Source organism: Bufo gargarizans, chromosome 4, assembly GCF_014858855.1.
Source record: "Bufo gargarizans isolate SCDJY-AF-19 chromosome 4, ASM1485885v1, whole genome shotgun sequence".
NCBI lineage: Eukaryota > Metazoa > Chordata > Amphibia > Anura > Bufonidae > Bufo > Bufo gargarizans.
The window spans coordinates 102142377-102155681 of NC_058083.1; the positions used below are offsets into that span (position 1 = coordinate 102142377).

General features: G+C 46.9%; 1 protein-coding gene across 1 annotated transcript in view; it reads left to right on the plus strand.

Annotated features, from left to right (window-relative positions):
- LOC122935249 (vesicle-associated membrane protein 3-like) overlaps positions 1–13305 on the plus strand; it is a 52038-nt gene that overhangs the window by 35470 nt on the left and 3263 nt on the right. Inside the window, exon 3 of the mRNA XM_044291011.1 lies at positions 8776–8934. Coding sequence (XP_044146946.1) covers positions 8776–8934 — 159 coding nt within the window. The remainder of the gene's footprint in view (positions 1–8775; positions 8935–13305) is intronic.

Here is a 13305-nt window from a genome sequence, read left to right on the forward strand (position 1 = left end):
TTTGCTGAACAGGACCTGTGGTGACGTCACTCCGGTCATCACATGTTCCATCACATGATCTTTTACCATGGTGATGGATCATGTGATGGATCATGTAATGACCGGAGTGATGTCACCACAGGTCCTGTTCCTGCAATGAATGCTCACCACAGGTCCTGTTCAGCAAAGGAGACAGAAGAGATGCCGGGCTACGCGATTAAGTGGACTAAGGTGAGTTAAATTTTATTTTTTTTAACCCCTCCAGCGCTATTTTACTATGCATTCTGTATTCAGAATGCAATTATTTTCCCTTATAACCATGTTATAAGGGAAAATAGAACAATCTACAGAACACCGATCCCAGACCCGAACTTCTGTGAAGAAGTTCGGGTTTGGGTACCAAACATGCGCGATTTTTCTCACGCGAGTGCAAAACGCATTGCAATGTTTTGCACTCGCGCGGAAAAATCGCGGCTGTTCCTGCACATTTTCCCGCAACGCCCATCTGAAAGAGGCCTTAGGCCTCTTGCACACGAACGTATTTTCTTTCCATGTTCGTTCTATTTTTTTTTGCGGACCGTATGCGGAACCATTCATTTCAATGGGCCTGCAAAAAAAACTGAAGGCACTCCGTGTGCATTCCGTTTCCATATTTCAATATATCCGTTCCGCTGAAAGATACTGTAGAACTTGTCCTATTTTTGTCCACATAACGGACAAGGATAGTACCTATTAGGGGCCAGCTGTTCCGTTCCGCAAAATACGGAATGCACACGGACGTCATCCATATTTTTTCCAGATCCGTTTTTTAGCGGCCTGCAAAATACATACGGTCGTGTGCAGGAGGCTTTAAAAGTAGAGAAATTCACATTTAGAAAATTGTAAATTTTTCCCAATTTTTGGTTAATTTGGGATTATTTTATAAATAAAGGTGAATTTATCACTGACATGAAGTACTATGTGTCATGAGAAAACAGTCTCATAATGGCTTGGATAAGTAAAAGCGTTCCAAAGTTATTACCACATAAAGTGACCCATGTCAGATTTGCAAAAATCGGCCTGGGATATAACATATAAAGTGGCTCGGTAGTGAAAGGGTTAAAAACCGAAGTGCCCCATGAGTCCATAAACGACCCCCAAAACAAAGTCAACCTATCAGCTGTGCTATGTTTACCCAGCTCCTGCATCTCAATGGTAAACCAGAGTTTGAAAGTATCTTGTAGCCGGAGAGATTTTACCTGATCTAGGATGGTGGCTCTATAATAGGAAGATACTGACGGGCACCCCACATCTCCATCTTTCATTTCTCTATATAGAATATCTGCACTGAACACCAATATTGGGTGTAGTGAAAATGTGATGAAAATCTTTGGGGGAAGATTTATCAAACTGGTGTAAAGTAGAATTGGCTTACAGCAACCAATCAGATTCCACCTTTCATTTACCATAGAAGCTGTGAAAAATGAAAGGCGGACTCTTATTGCTATGGGCAACTAAGCCAGTTCTACTTAACACCAGTTTGGCAAATCTCCCCCTTTATGGCCGAATGCACACGGACATCAGCGGTCTGTGGTATCCCGGCCTGGCATCCTGCTGACAGCAGGAGCGCACGGCGTCATTGGTTACTATGACGCCGTGCGCTTCATGCCGACGCTGCACTACAGTAATACACTCGTATAGATCATACGAGTGTATGACTGTAGTGCAGCGGCGGCATTAAGCGCACGGCGTCATAGCAACCAATGACTCGGTGCGCTCCTGCTGTCAGCAGGAGGCCAGGCCGGGATACCACAGACCACTGATGTCCGTGTTCCACGGCCGTGTGCATTCGGCCTATGTTTCATTATATGGGAGTATTTCTTGTACAAATGGGTCTCCTGCACACAAAGGATATAATATTTAAGTGATTTAGCTTCTTTCCACGAGAAATATCTTTTGAAAGGGCTGTTTAGAAGACAGAAGATACTGTGAACACCATATTGAAATAGTGATAAACATATTTGCTGACATTTTCCTGACCTGAGGATAGCATGCCTATGATGCCTACATCTCTTGAATAGGGGTTTAGAAATAGATAAAGACCAATTAAAACTAATAGTAAATAAGTAAGTGTCTTTATTAGTCCACCATAACTCAGACAATTGGTACAGCTGGGGGGTTGGATATCATCTCTGAGTGAGTACCACCCAGGGATCCCACCTAGCCTGCATGTTATAAGTAGAATAAAGGCTAAAACAATGGAACTATAACAATTGAGCAACTTGGCTAGAAGTTGGCTTGGTTCATAATTGCCTCACAAGGCAATAAGTGTGAGGTAGCCATAACAATCCTTGATGATGATGACCTCAATCAGGTGGATTCTGCATGGATTTGGGAGATCCAACGGTGGTTCACTGAGGGGTCAGGGTTGGAGTCTTCTTGTTTGCAGGCTAGTAGATTTTCTGTAGTGTGTATGTGACCATCAATTTAGAAGCTGATTGAGGAGAGTACAAAACATCAGTTGTCCTATTTCTGTGGCTCTGTAGCTTTACTGGATAACCCCATCTGTATGGGATGCACTTTTCTCTGAGGAGCTTCTTGGTGGTAGAGAATTTCCGCCTTCTACTGAGCATGGCAACGGAGAGTTCTTCAAATAAAGAAATGTTAGCAAATATCTCAGGCAACTCTTTAGTTTTCCTAACAGCTGCCATAACAGTTTCTTTGAAATGATAAAAATCAGCAATACATCCCTGGGGACAGATGGGTGTGACTGCTTTAGTTTGGGGGTTATATGCACCCTATCTATTATCATATCGCTTTGTTCAGTGTCAGGGAGCAATATAGAGAAGTCATCGTCAAAAATTCCCTTGAGGTCTACCAGTTTCAACTTAAGGGTCCCCATATCATCATATGTAACGCCCCAGAGTGGCATTACCACCTTTGCACCCTGCTATTATCTCCTATGGTCTAATATAGTGTCATCTAATGCATTTATTTCAGGTCCTATACATTGTGCATATTTATTTCTTGTAACTGTTATTGTTCATGTAATTTACCTGGTTCACCATAAGGTGGCAGCAAACACGGCAGAGCTATAGTTACAGAGAATGGAACCCTTCTTTCCATTCAAACTCTCCCTCTAAGGGGGGAAGGGGACTAGTTAGTTAGAAGGCAGTCTAGCTTACCCCCTGCTAGGGGAAGGAAGCAAGGGCTGAGCACGTGACCGTTTGATGTGGCAACGCCAAGCCCAAGCTAAGCCAGCTAGAGCACCTTCAGCTCTGCTGGACATAGAGGCCACAGCTTGAAGCCTCCGAAGCCAGGAGGAGATTCCCTTCACAAACCTAGAAACAGACTACACAGAAAGAAGTTGCAGCATACAGCAAAAGCAAAGTTACACAGCAAGCCTGTCAGTACAGTAGAGCCAGAGAGCCACAGATGTAGCAGAGTTGTGTTTGCCTGCCAGAGTATATATGCTAAATCCTGCTGGGACCAAGAGAAAGTCTATAAACTGTTGTGGAAACCTTTACTAAAAGTAAATCTGTTATTGAACTTCATCACAAGGTCTGGACTCAATCATTTCTCCAAATCCCTCAATTATTCACCCTATTTGTCTGCTTCGGATGACAACGCCTGGGGTCCAGCATATCCAGGTAGGAGCACCATGACACAAGTACACTTAAAGGGACATTTTAGGCCACCCTATACCACTCGGCCATTGCTACACCTGGGTACCACCAACAACACCATTCCTTAAAGGGACTTTGTCCCATTGTTGCTTCACTGCAACTGGCGTGAGAAAAAACGTATCCCTCTTAAAGGGACCCCTTGCCACTGTTGAATGTTGCACATATAGCTCATTTTGCACATCCACTAATGAGTTGTGCGCCCTGAAAAACTCATCCATTTTTTCCCTCCAAATGTGCAGCTCTATCACCCATCTCTTTATAGATATTCTGCACAGTAACCTGAAAGTCTGCCTGGATGGAGCTACTCAGTTCCTGCAACATGGCTTTCATACTGGATTCAGTAATGGCGGGATCTGTTTCTGCCTACTGAACCTGCTTAGTCATAGACACAGGGAACTTAGGTGATGAAAAGACTGACCTGGATGCAGAAGAGCATGGTGAGTTACCAGTAGGGATGAGCGAACCCAACGTTTTCAGGTTCAGTTTTGAGTTCGGGCGGTGGAGGAATTCTATAACGGGAGGCAAAACGGAAGCCTTTAAGAGGCATTCCATCATAATAGAAGTCTATGGGCAGCCGGATCCGTTATGCTGCCCGTAGACCTCTATTATGTCGAAATGCGTCTTAAAGGCTTCCGTTTTGTATTCTGTCATAGAATTCCGTTTTATTCTGTGCTAACGGAATACATAACGGAATTCCTCCACCGCCCAAACACCGAACCTGAAAACGTTGTGTTCGCTCATCTCTAGTTACCAGGCTTTGGTATTCCGTTCGGCATCTCATGTGGCAATCTCACAGCAATTGCAGTGGCCGAGATAAAGGACAGACCCATCCCACTGTCTGTGTCGCCTGTACTGTGCATGGAGCGGGCATCATCTTGGGCGTTGGACGCCAGCTGATAGTACGTGGTCATCTTAACAGGTTCCGTCTTCCTCTGCTTCCCCCATATCATGGTCGCAGGCTGGGGTGAGTTAGCCAATCTTAGAGATGCCTGAGGGCTAAGTTGCTGGTTGTCTTAGCCTGATTTCAGCCGTTTGTGTAGTAGGTCAGGAGCGGGGAACAAACTAACACAGCTGTCCTGTTCAGCATCCAGCCACACACCCCCCCCCCCCCCCCCAAAAATTCAATTGGTGTTTATTAAAATGTTTAGTTATTTCTGAGATACAAGGGTCACAGTCAGTTTTCTCTGAATCCCATCATCTGACCAGCTGATACATAGATCTTATCTCTGATGTCCTGACCTCATAGACACTCATTATAGCTAAAATACATGTTTATGAGATCAGGAGATCAGAGCTACACATGGGTCCTCAGATGATGGAATTCAAATAAAACATTCTGAGACTGACATGAACGCTTGTATCTCAGAAACAGCAGAATATTTTTAATGAAGACCAATAAAAAAATTATTTTAGCCCAAAATGAGTAAAATGCAATCATAAAAAATGCCCCCAAAGGTGTACATAGCCTTAAAAAAATGTGGTGCTGACTTACCTGATTTGAGTTCCTTGCAGTTTACAGGACAGATTATAAATTTTCTCAGATAATTGCGGTTTAGTTCCATTCAATGGAGCTAAACCTAAACGGGAATTTTTGTACTATGCCGAAAAGAAGGGTTGGAGGTCTTATGACAGGTTCCTTTAAAAAAAAAAAAGCTATCAATGCTTGCTGTTAATTCTCCTGGTGCGTCTGCCCTTACAAGCCCCCTCGACAGTGTATGCCAGTTTTCTTCTGACCGCAATTAAAAAAGCATCTGTCTAGGTGCAGCAGATGCCTCCCGATCAATGTATTTTCCATTAGTAACTTTGAAGAAATAATTTAGGTCAGCTCTGCAGTGTCTGTGGTCCATCAATGCCCCTTTTTATGCAACCAGTGATTCTATTTGCTCGTGCAGCACCTGCCTGACACAGAAATACAGCCATTCACTAATACGCTGCCTTACTCCTGACAGCACTTTCATAACTCCCATTCATTTTAATGTAGCACAACAGGTGACAAAGACCAGTTCATTCTCTGCCATCGGAGCACGAGCTATTAGTGTTTTTTGACCTATATCAACATGTTTCTATAGAAATGGTGCTTGAATACTAGGGATACAATTTTCAAAAATATGAGCAATTTATTTATTGATCACCTGAAGAAAAAACTGGTAGAATCCCATATTTCATCCAGTAAATTGAATGTTTGCAGATAATTGAAATGCTGTTGTAGTCCTTCCGGACCTTTTGGTGGAATTGGGGTTGAACATGGAATTAGTCTGCTGCTGAGCGGCTGTCCGGGTTTTATGATGTTGGTGAGATCTGACCATGCAAGGAACGAGGGATAAACCATCCAAATGTCATGTTGTAAATATGGAGGAATGGATAGTACCTTGCTAATTCTGACAGCTGCCACTAGGGGCGCATCACTAATACAGATTTATATAGGTACAGCTGAACTCATTAAAAGCTCTCTAAGGCCTCTTGCACACGAATGTTGGGCATCTGTTCCATGCATTAGGGACCACAATTTCCGGTCAAGGACACATATATGGCAAAAGATGTATATGTGTCATCCACAGATCCCCTCCATAACAGTGTCATCCACAGATCCCCCATAACAGTGTCATCCACAGATGCCCCATAACAGTGTGTCATCCACAGATGCCCCCATAACAGTGCGTCATCCACAGATGCCCCCATAACAGTGCGTCATCCACAGATGCCCCCATAACAGTGCATCATCCACAGATGCCCCCATAACAGTGCGTCATCCACAGATGCCCCCATAACAGTGCATCATCCACAGATGCCCCCATAACAGTGCGTCATCCACAGATGCCCCTATAACAGTGTCATCCACAGATGCCCCTATAACAGTGTCATCCACAGTTGCCCCCATAACAGTGCGTCATCCACAGTTGCCCCATAACAGTGCATCATCCACAGATCCCCCCATAACAGTGCATCATCCACAGTTGCCCTCATAACAGTGCATCATCCACAGTTGCCCCAATAACAGTGCGTCATCCACAGTTGCCCTCATAACAGTGCGTCATCCACAGTTGCTCCATAACAGTGCTTCATTAACAGATCCCACATAACAGTGTGTCATCCACAGATGCCCCATAACAGTGCTTCATTAACAGATCCCCCATAACAGTGTGTCATCCACAGATGCCCCCATAACAGTGTAATCCACAGATGTCCATAACAGTGTCATCCACAGATGCCCCCATAGCAGTGTGTCATCCACAGATCCCCCATAACCGTGTCATCCATAGATCCCCCATAACTGTGTCATCCATAGATCCCCCATCAGGGCTGTCTTTAATGCAGGGCAAAAGGGGAAGCTGCCTCTTGAGCCCCGCTGGCCACTGCCCACAAATTCAATGACATTGTCTTAAAATATCTTGCCTCCGCTCCGCCGGCTCCGTGTCCCGATCCTATCCTTCACTATGCGAGCGGCATGGCTTGCATAGTGAAGGACTTACTTGATTGCTGCTCCTCCCGAACTCCCCTGCCCTTTGCGTACGTCGCGCGCAGTGACGTCCTGCTGAGGCACTGCAACGCTAGGGTAAGCCGAGCCCCGGTCTCCTTCCTGAACTGCAGAGCAGTACCCACTTCCAGCCCTAAGCCCAGCTGCCCAGAGCACTGGTCCTGAGCCTGCTGGAGTCTTCAGAACTGTAAGTATTTACAGTAATTCACTGTAAGCTATATATATATTACTTGTTTTATGTGAGTAAGGGTGCTGGGTGGTTGGAGAAGGAGGGGGGGGGGGGGTTGTGTGTTGTGGTGCAGGGCGTGATTGCATGCTAGGGTGTGGGGGAAGGCGGGATCCAGGGGGCTCAAGTAAATTCTTGCCCAGGGTCCGATCAATGTTAAAGACGGCCCTGCGTATAACACCAGTGCTTCACTACAGAGGTCATATGGGTATCTGAGCATGTCACTGCTACAGACAAGTATAGAGAAACTGTCAGCATGGGCCAGATTGACAACAATAAGATGGTGAGGGATAAATAGGTAAGTAACGCTTCTTTTAATTTTATGACCCCCCTTTCCCCTCCATTAAATTGTTTTTCCAAGCATTTTATACTGATGGCCTATCCTGTCGTACCTACAATATCCGGAGTACGACACCAAGTGACCCCCGCTTATCAGGTGTATGAGAAGGCACAGGTTTCACTGCCTTGTCACAGCTTAGCCTATTCCATGTGACATCATGTTCATCGGTCACGAGGCCTAGGCGCAACTCAACCCCTGGAAGTGAATGGGGCTGAGTTGTGATGCCAAGTATAGCCACTGTACAATGTATGGCGCGCTGTGCTTGGTTTGCTAAAAGGAAGGCCACGGAGCTACTACGAGCACCAGTGCCTTCCCAAAAAGTAGATCAGCAGGGGAAGAGGGTATCCAGAGTATAGGTCATTAGTAAAAATATATTGAAAAAACTCTTTACGGCATACTTGCCAACTCTCCATGGAAAAGTGGAGACCTCCTGGAAGAGTTGGCAAACCTCCTGAGAGTCTATCAGCACCCCCCAAAACAAAAACAAAAATTCCTTAATTGTGTGAAGTGCTGGGATATCAGATCAGAAGCAGTCCCAAACATACACTGAAGCGGGACCTACAGCAAAAAGAGGCATGGCTGGAGAGAGTCGTTAGTAAAGGGGCAAAAACTATTGTATAAGAGGCATGTTATGTCAAAGCTATAACCCAAAAATGTTGGTGGAACAATGTGTCCCCAGCCCTGAAAAGTTGGTAAGCATGATTAACATAATTACATGGACTGCAGAACACTACTGTAATAGCTGCCATTGGTGGTTGTCACTTTTGGAAATCTTGAATAAGGTTGACCAAGATAAATGGCTGAACAACATTTTTTTTGGGGGGGGGGGGGGGTGCTTTTTAAAATAAAATATCTAATTTACTACATTTCTTATAGCACAACGTTTAGACTGTTTGACACCTTTCCCCTAATGTACAGTAGTGATCCCGTGTTATGGGGACCACTGACATATGGCACACAACAAACATGAACGCTCCAGGTCACACAGTTCTTGTTATGCTGCTCGGCTTCTTGCGCCACATTAACTTCTTTTATATACTCATGTTTTTTGCCATGTCTTTGTTTTTGTGGATGTTAATGGTGGTGGCAGGTGGTGGACATCATGCGTGTTAATGTAGACAAGGTGCTGGACAGAGATCAGAAGCTGTCAGAGCTGGACAACAGGGCCGATGCTTTGCAGGCAGGAGCATCCCAGTTTGAGACCAGTGCAGCTAAACTGAAGAGGAAACACTGGTGGAAGAACTGTAAGGTGAGGTCCACTTGTACAAGTAACTGCAATAAACAAACATACATTTTTAAAGACCGGCTTTTTACGCCGGCTTTGTTTCCCTCCTGTTCTGCTGGAGGATTCGACAAATGTATGATGAGGCATGTGCCTTGGCAGTCTGCGTGCCTGGATGAACAACAACTTGCTACAAAAAGTTGCAAAATAGGGCTTTGTGGCTTTTTAGGCTTATTTGCACAAAAATTATGCAACATTTAGTATTTTTACACTACTCGGGGACAAGCACATGCAGCCACTCTGCAGCAGTTGAGAAGCAGTTGCCTTTCAGTTGAGTAGTGCTTGGCCATACGAGACGCAGATACATCCTATTAAGGCCCTATTACACTGCCCGATTTTCGGACCAATTATTGGGGATGATAATACGCACCTGCTTCTGGCACCCTTGTTCTCTAAGCTTCCGGTCTTTAATTGGGGACACATTACCATAGATGCTCATCACTGACTGCAGTGACACAAGTGACCCCATCTGGAAGTTCACAGGCCAGGGACTGGAAGATTGCAGAACAGAGCCAGGGAACTGGAACGGAGTGGTGGGTAGTAGTTGAGTAGAGTTTTTTCACTAGGTGCAACACGTTGCTTGGAAAAAGGCTGAACAACCCAAGTGGCCCTGTACATTCGAGAAAAATCTTTGATATGTCATATGCCACATATGAAAGGTTTTGATTGTTAGGGGTCTGAGTGCTGACACCCCCACCAATCGCTAGAATGAGTAGTAAGAAGAAATGCACTATAAAAATGCAAACAGTTGCACCAAAGTTATCAGACCTCATGCCCCATTGATGAGTTTGGCATACATGCAGGCTCCTGCAAAACTGACTTTAAAAATTTCTCTCATGATAATTTTCTCCTGTGACACCCATACAAACAATTGATTGGCGAGGGTGGTGGCACTCAGTGCCCAGCACATCTGACGGAACTGACAATGTTAAAATTCCAGAAGACCCTTTTTAGGATGCCCTATCTATTACGTTCCGTTATAACAGGGTTATTATGGAATATAAGGACGGAATGCAAAATTGAACCCTTTAGAGCCATTCCGTTGTACTGTAAGTCAAGGGACTTTCCACAGTTCGTCAAGGGGTAAATGCTTAGCATAATTTTTTTATTTATAATTTATTTATTTTTTTTGACAAAGGTTGGTGCAGAGGCTAATACCTGATGATATTGGTGATTAAAGAGTTAATAATATCTTTTTAGTCAAGGGTGGGTTCACATCTGCATTGTATATTCCGTCGACAGGACTTTTTTTTCCGTCTTACATAGCGGAACAAGACAGAATCTTTTATTTGTGCCCATAGAACTCTATTAGGACGTTGTTCTAACAAAAAAATACCTTACCCCTCGTGGCTTCCGGGATGTGCGCCTCAAATTCCGTGGGTGTGCATCTCAGCGTAAGCGCACTAGCACGGCATGGGTAAGCTAACATTACAGGGACCGCTGACTCACGTACACTGCGCGTGCGCCTTCAGGGGTAAGGAGATCTGACGGTCTTTTCTCCTTACCCTCTGTCATGGTCTTACCTCCTTGCTGTTCCTTTCGTTTGACATGTGCTGGCGGCCATCTTGGTTTCTGGGTTTTCTTGTAGCCTCCCACCCTGCGGCTCCTCCTTCCCACTGGGAGGAGCTGGATGCCTAGCTCATATATATAGGAGGTCTGTGGCTTCAGTTCCTTGCTTGGTCCTCCTGTGTTCACATGCTTCCAAGACTGCTGCTGCTTCTGGTTCCTGATCCTGGCCTCGTCTGACTACCCCGTTGGTTCCTGATTCCGGCTTCGTCTGACTACCCCGTTGGTTCCTGATTCCGGCTTCGTCTGACTACCCCGTTGGTTCCTGTTCCTGGCTTCGTCTGACTACCCTTCTGGTTCCTGACCTCTGTCTCCGCAAGACCCTGCTTCGGTTTAGCCATCCGTTCGGACTTTGCTTACGGCTTGCTCTTCAATAAAACCTTCTTATTTTCCACTTATTCCTTGTTGTACGTCTGGTTCATGGTTCCATGACATTAGGACCAAGCCATGAATTCTGACGGTACAGGGCCACCCTCGCTACCTACGCTGGTTGCCAGACTTGATCAGCAGGATCACCTGTTGGGTCGGTTCGCTGTGGCGTTGCAAACCCTGCTTGAACGCACGGCTCATTTAGCTTCCGTTGCCGATGGGTCGGTTGTCGCTCCTGGGCCCGCTCCTACTGCCGCTCCGGTTGTTGCGCCAGAGTCTACCCTGACACCTGTTGCTGCGCCTGTGGTGTTTCAGGGTATGACCGGTTCTGCCCCCCTTCCACAGCGCTTTGGGGGAGAGCCAACTCAGTGCCGAGGTTTCCTTAACCAGGTGGGCATTTACTTCGAGTTGCTGCCACATGCCTTTCCTACTGAGAGATCAAGGGTGGGCTTCTTGATCTCGCTGCTCTCGGACAAGGCCTTGGCATGGGCCAGCCCTTTATGGGAGAACAACAATCCGGTGGTTGCCGAGTTTTCCGGTTTTGTTGCTTCTCTTCGGAAGGTATTCGATGTGCCGGCTCGTGCTGCCTCTGCTGCGAAGCTCCTTATGTCCATCAGACAGGGTTCACGATCCGTAGCTGAATACGCCATTGAGTTTCGTACCCTGGCAGCAGAGGTGGGCTGGAATAATGAGGCTCTGGTCGCTGCTTTCTCTCATGGTCTCTCGGATGCCTTGAAGGATGAGGTTGCAGCTAAGGACCTACCAGTGGAGCTCGAGTCTCTTATTTCTTTCCTGATTTTGATTGACACCAGACTCAGGGAGAGACCTTCCTTTAAGGAGAGCCTGCGGAGGTCTCCTAACAGATTGGCGCCTACGTTTGCTGTCCCACCCGTGCCTCCCTCTCCTCCCACGCCTCCTGGGGATGACTTGTCTGGGGGTGAACCCATGCAGCGGGGGTTTGCTCGCCTGTCTGAGGGGGAGAGGGTACTCCGGAGACGCGAGGGCCGATGCATGTACTGTGGTCTCGGTGGGCATTTTCGGTTGGCATGTCCGAACCGTCCGGGAGAACGCTCGCACCTGAGGTCCTGTCGGGGGCAGATCTTGGGTGGAGTCTCCTCGTCCCCGGTTTCCCGTGTTGACAAACCACTGATCACGGTTGTCCTCTCCTGGGTCGGGGGCTCGGTGACGACCCAGGCGTTGGTGGACTCTGGTGCTGGTGGTTTGTTCATTGATAGAGTGTTCGTTGCCGCCAATTCCATTCCTCTGCAGCCTCGAGGTTCCCCACTGGCTCTTGAGGCGATAGACGGCAGACCCCTTCTGCCGCCACACGTGACTCATGAGACCCTTCCAGTGGGGATAGCCATTGGTGCCGTTCACAGAGAGTCGGTCTGTCTCCAGGTTATTTCGTCTCCACACTACTCGGTGGTCTTGGGGTACCCCTGGCTCCAGAAGCATAATCCGACTTTCGATTGGAGATCGGTCGAGATCCTCTCGTGGTCACCGCAGTGTGGGGCTAGTTGCATCCATGGGCCTGTCAAGTTGCTGTGTACTTCCTCGGACTCTCTGTTGCCTCCTGAATACGAAGAGTACCGGGATGTATTCGATAAGGTGCGCGCGGTTGCCCTACCTCCGCACCGCCCATACGATTGTGCCATAGAGTTACAATCCGGTGCCGTTCCTCCTCGTGGCAAAGTCTATCCACTGTCGGTAGCGGAGAATGAGGCCATGGAGGAGTACGTGAGGGAGGCGCTTTCACGCGGACACATTCGCAAATCCTCGTCCCCGGCAGGGGCTGGATTTTTCTTTGTGAAAAAGAAGGGCGGCGAGTTGAGGCCTTGCATCGATTACAGGGGTCTCAATCGCATCACGATCAAGAACGCTTACCCGATACCCTTGATTTCCGAGCTGTTCGATCGCCTCAAAGGGGCCACGGTCTTTACCAAACTCGACCTGAGGGCGGCATATAACCTGGTAAGGATCAAGGCGGGCGATGAGTGGAAGACCGCGTTTAACACCAGGACCGGTCATTATGAATCCTTGGTTATGCCCTTTGGGTTGTGCAATGCGCCCGCAGTCTTCCAGGAATTCATCAACGATGTTTTCCGTGACCTGTTGCAGCAGTGTGTGGTGGTCTATTTGGATGACATCTTGGTATATTCTGCATCCATGGAGGCCCACATTCTGGATGTCAGACGAGTGTTGCAACGCTTACGAGAGAACAAGCTGTTCGGTAAGCTTGAGAAATGCGAATTTCACCGATCCCAGGTAACCTTCTTAGGTTACATCATTTCCGCTGAGGGGTTCTCCATGGATCCTGAGAAGGTTTCGGCTGTCTTACAGTGGCCCCAGCCCAGTGGGCTTCGTGCCCTGCAGCGCTTTTTGGGCTTCGCCAATTATTATCGG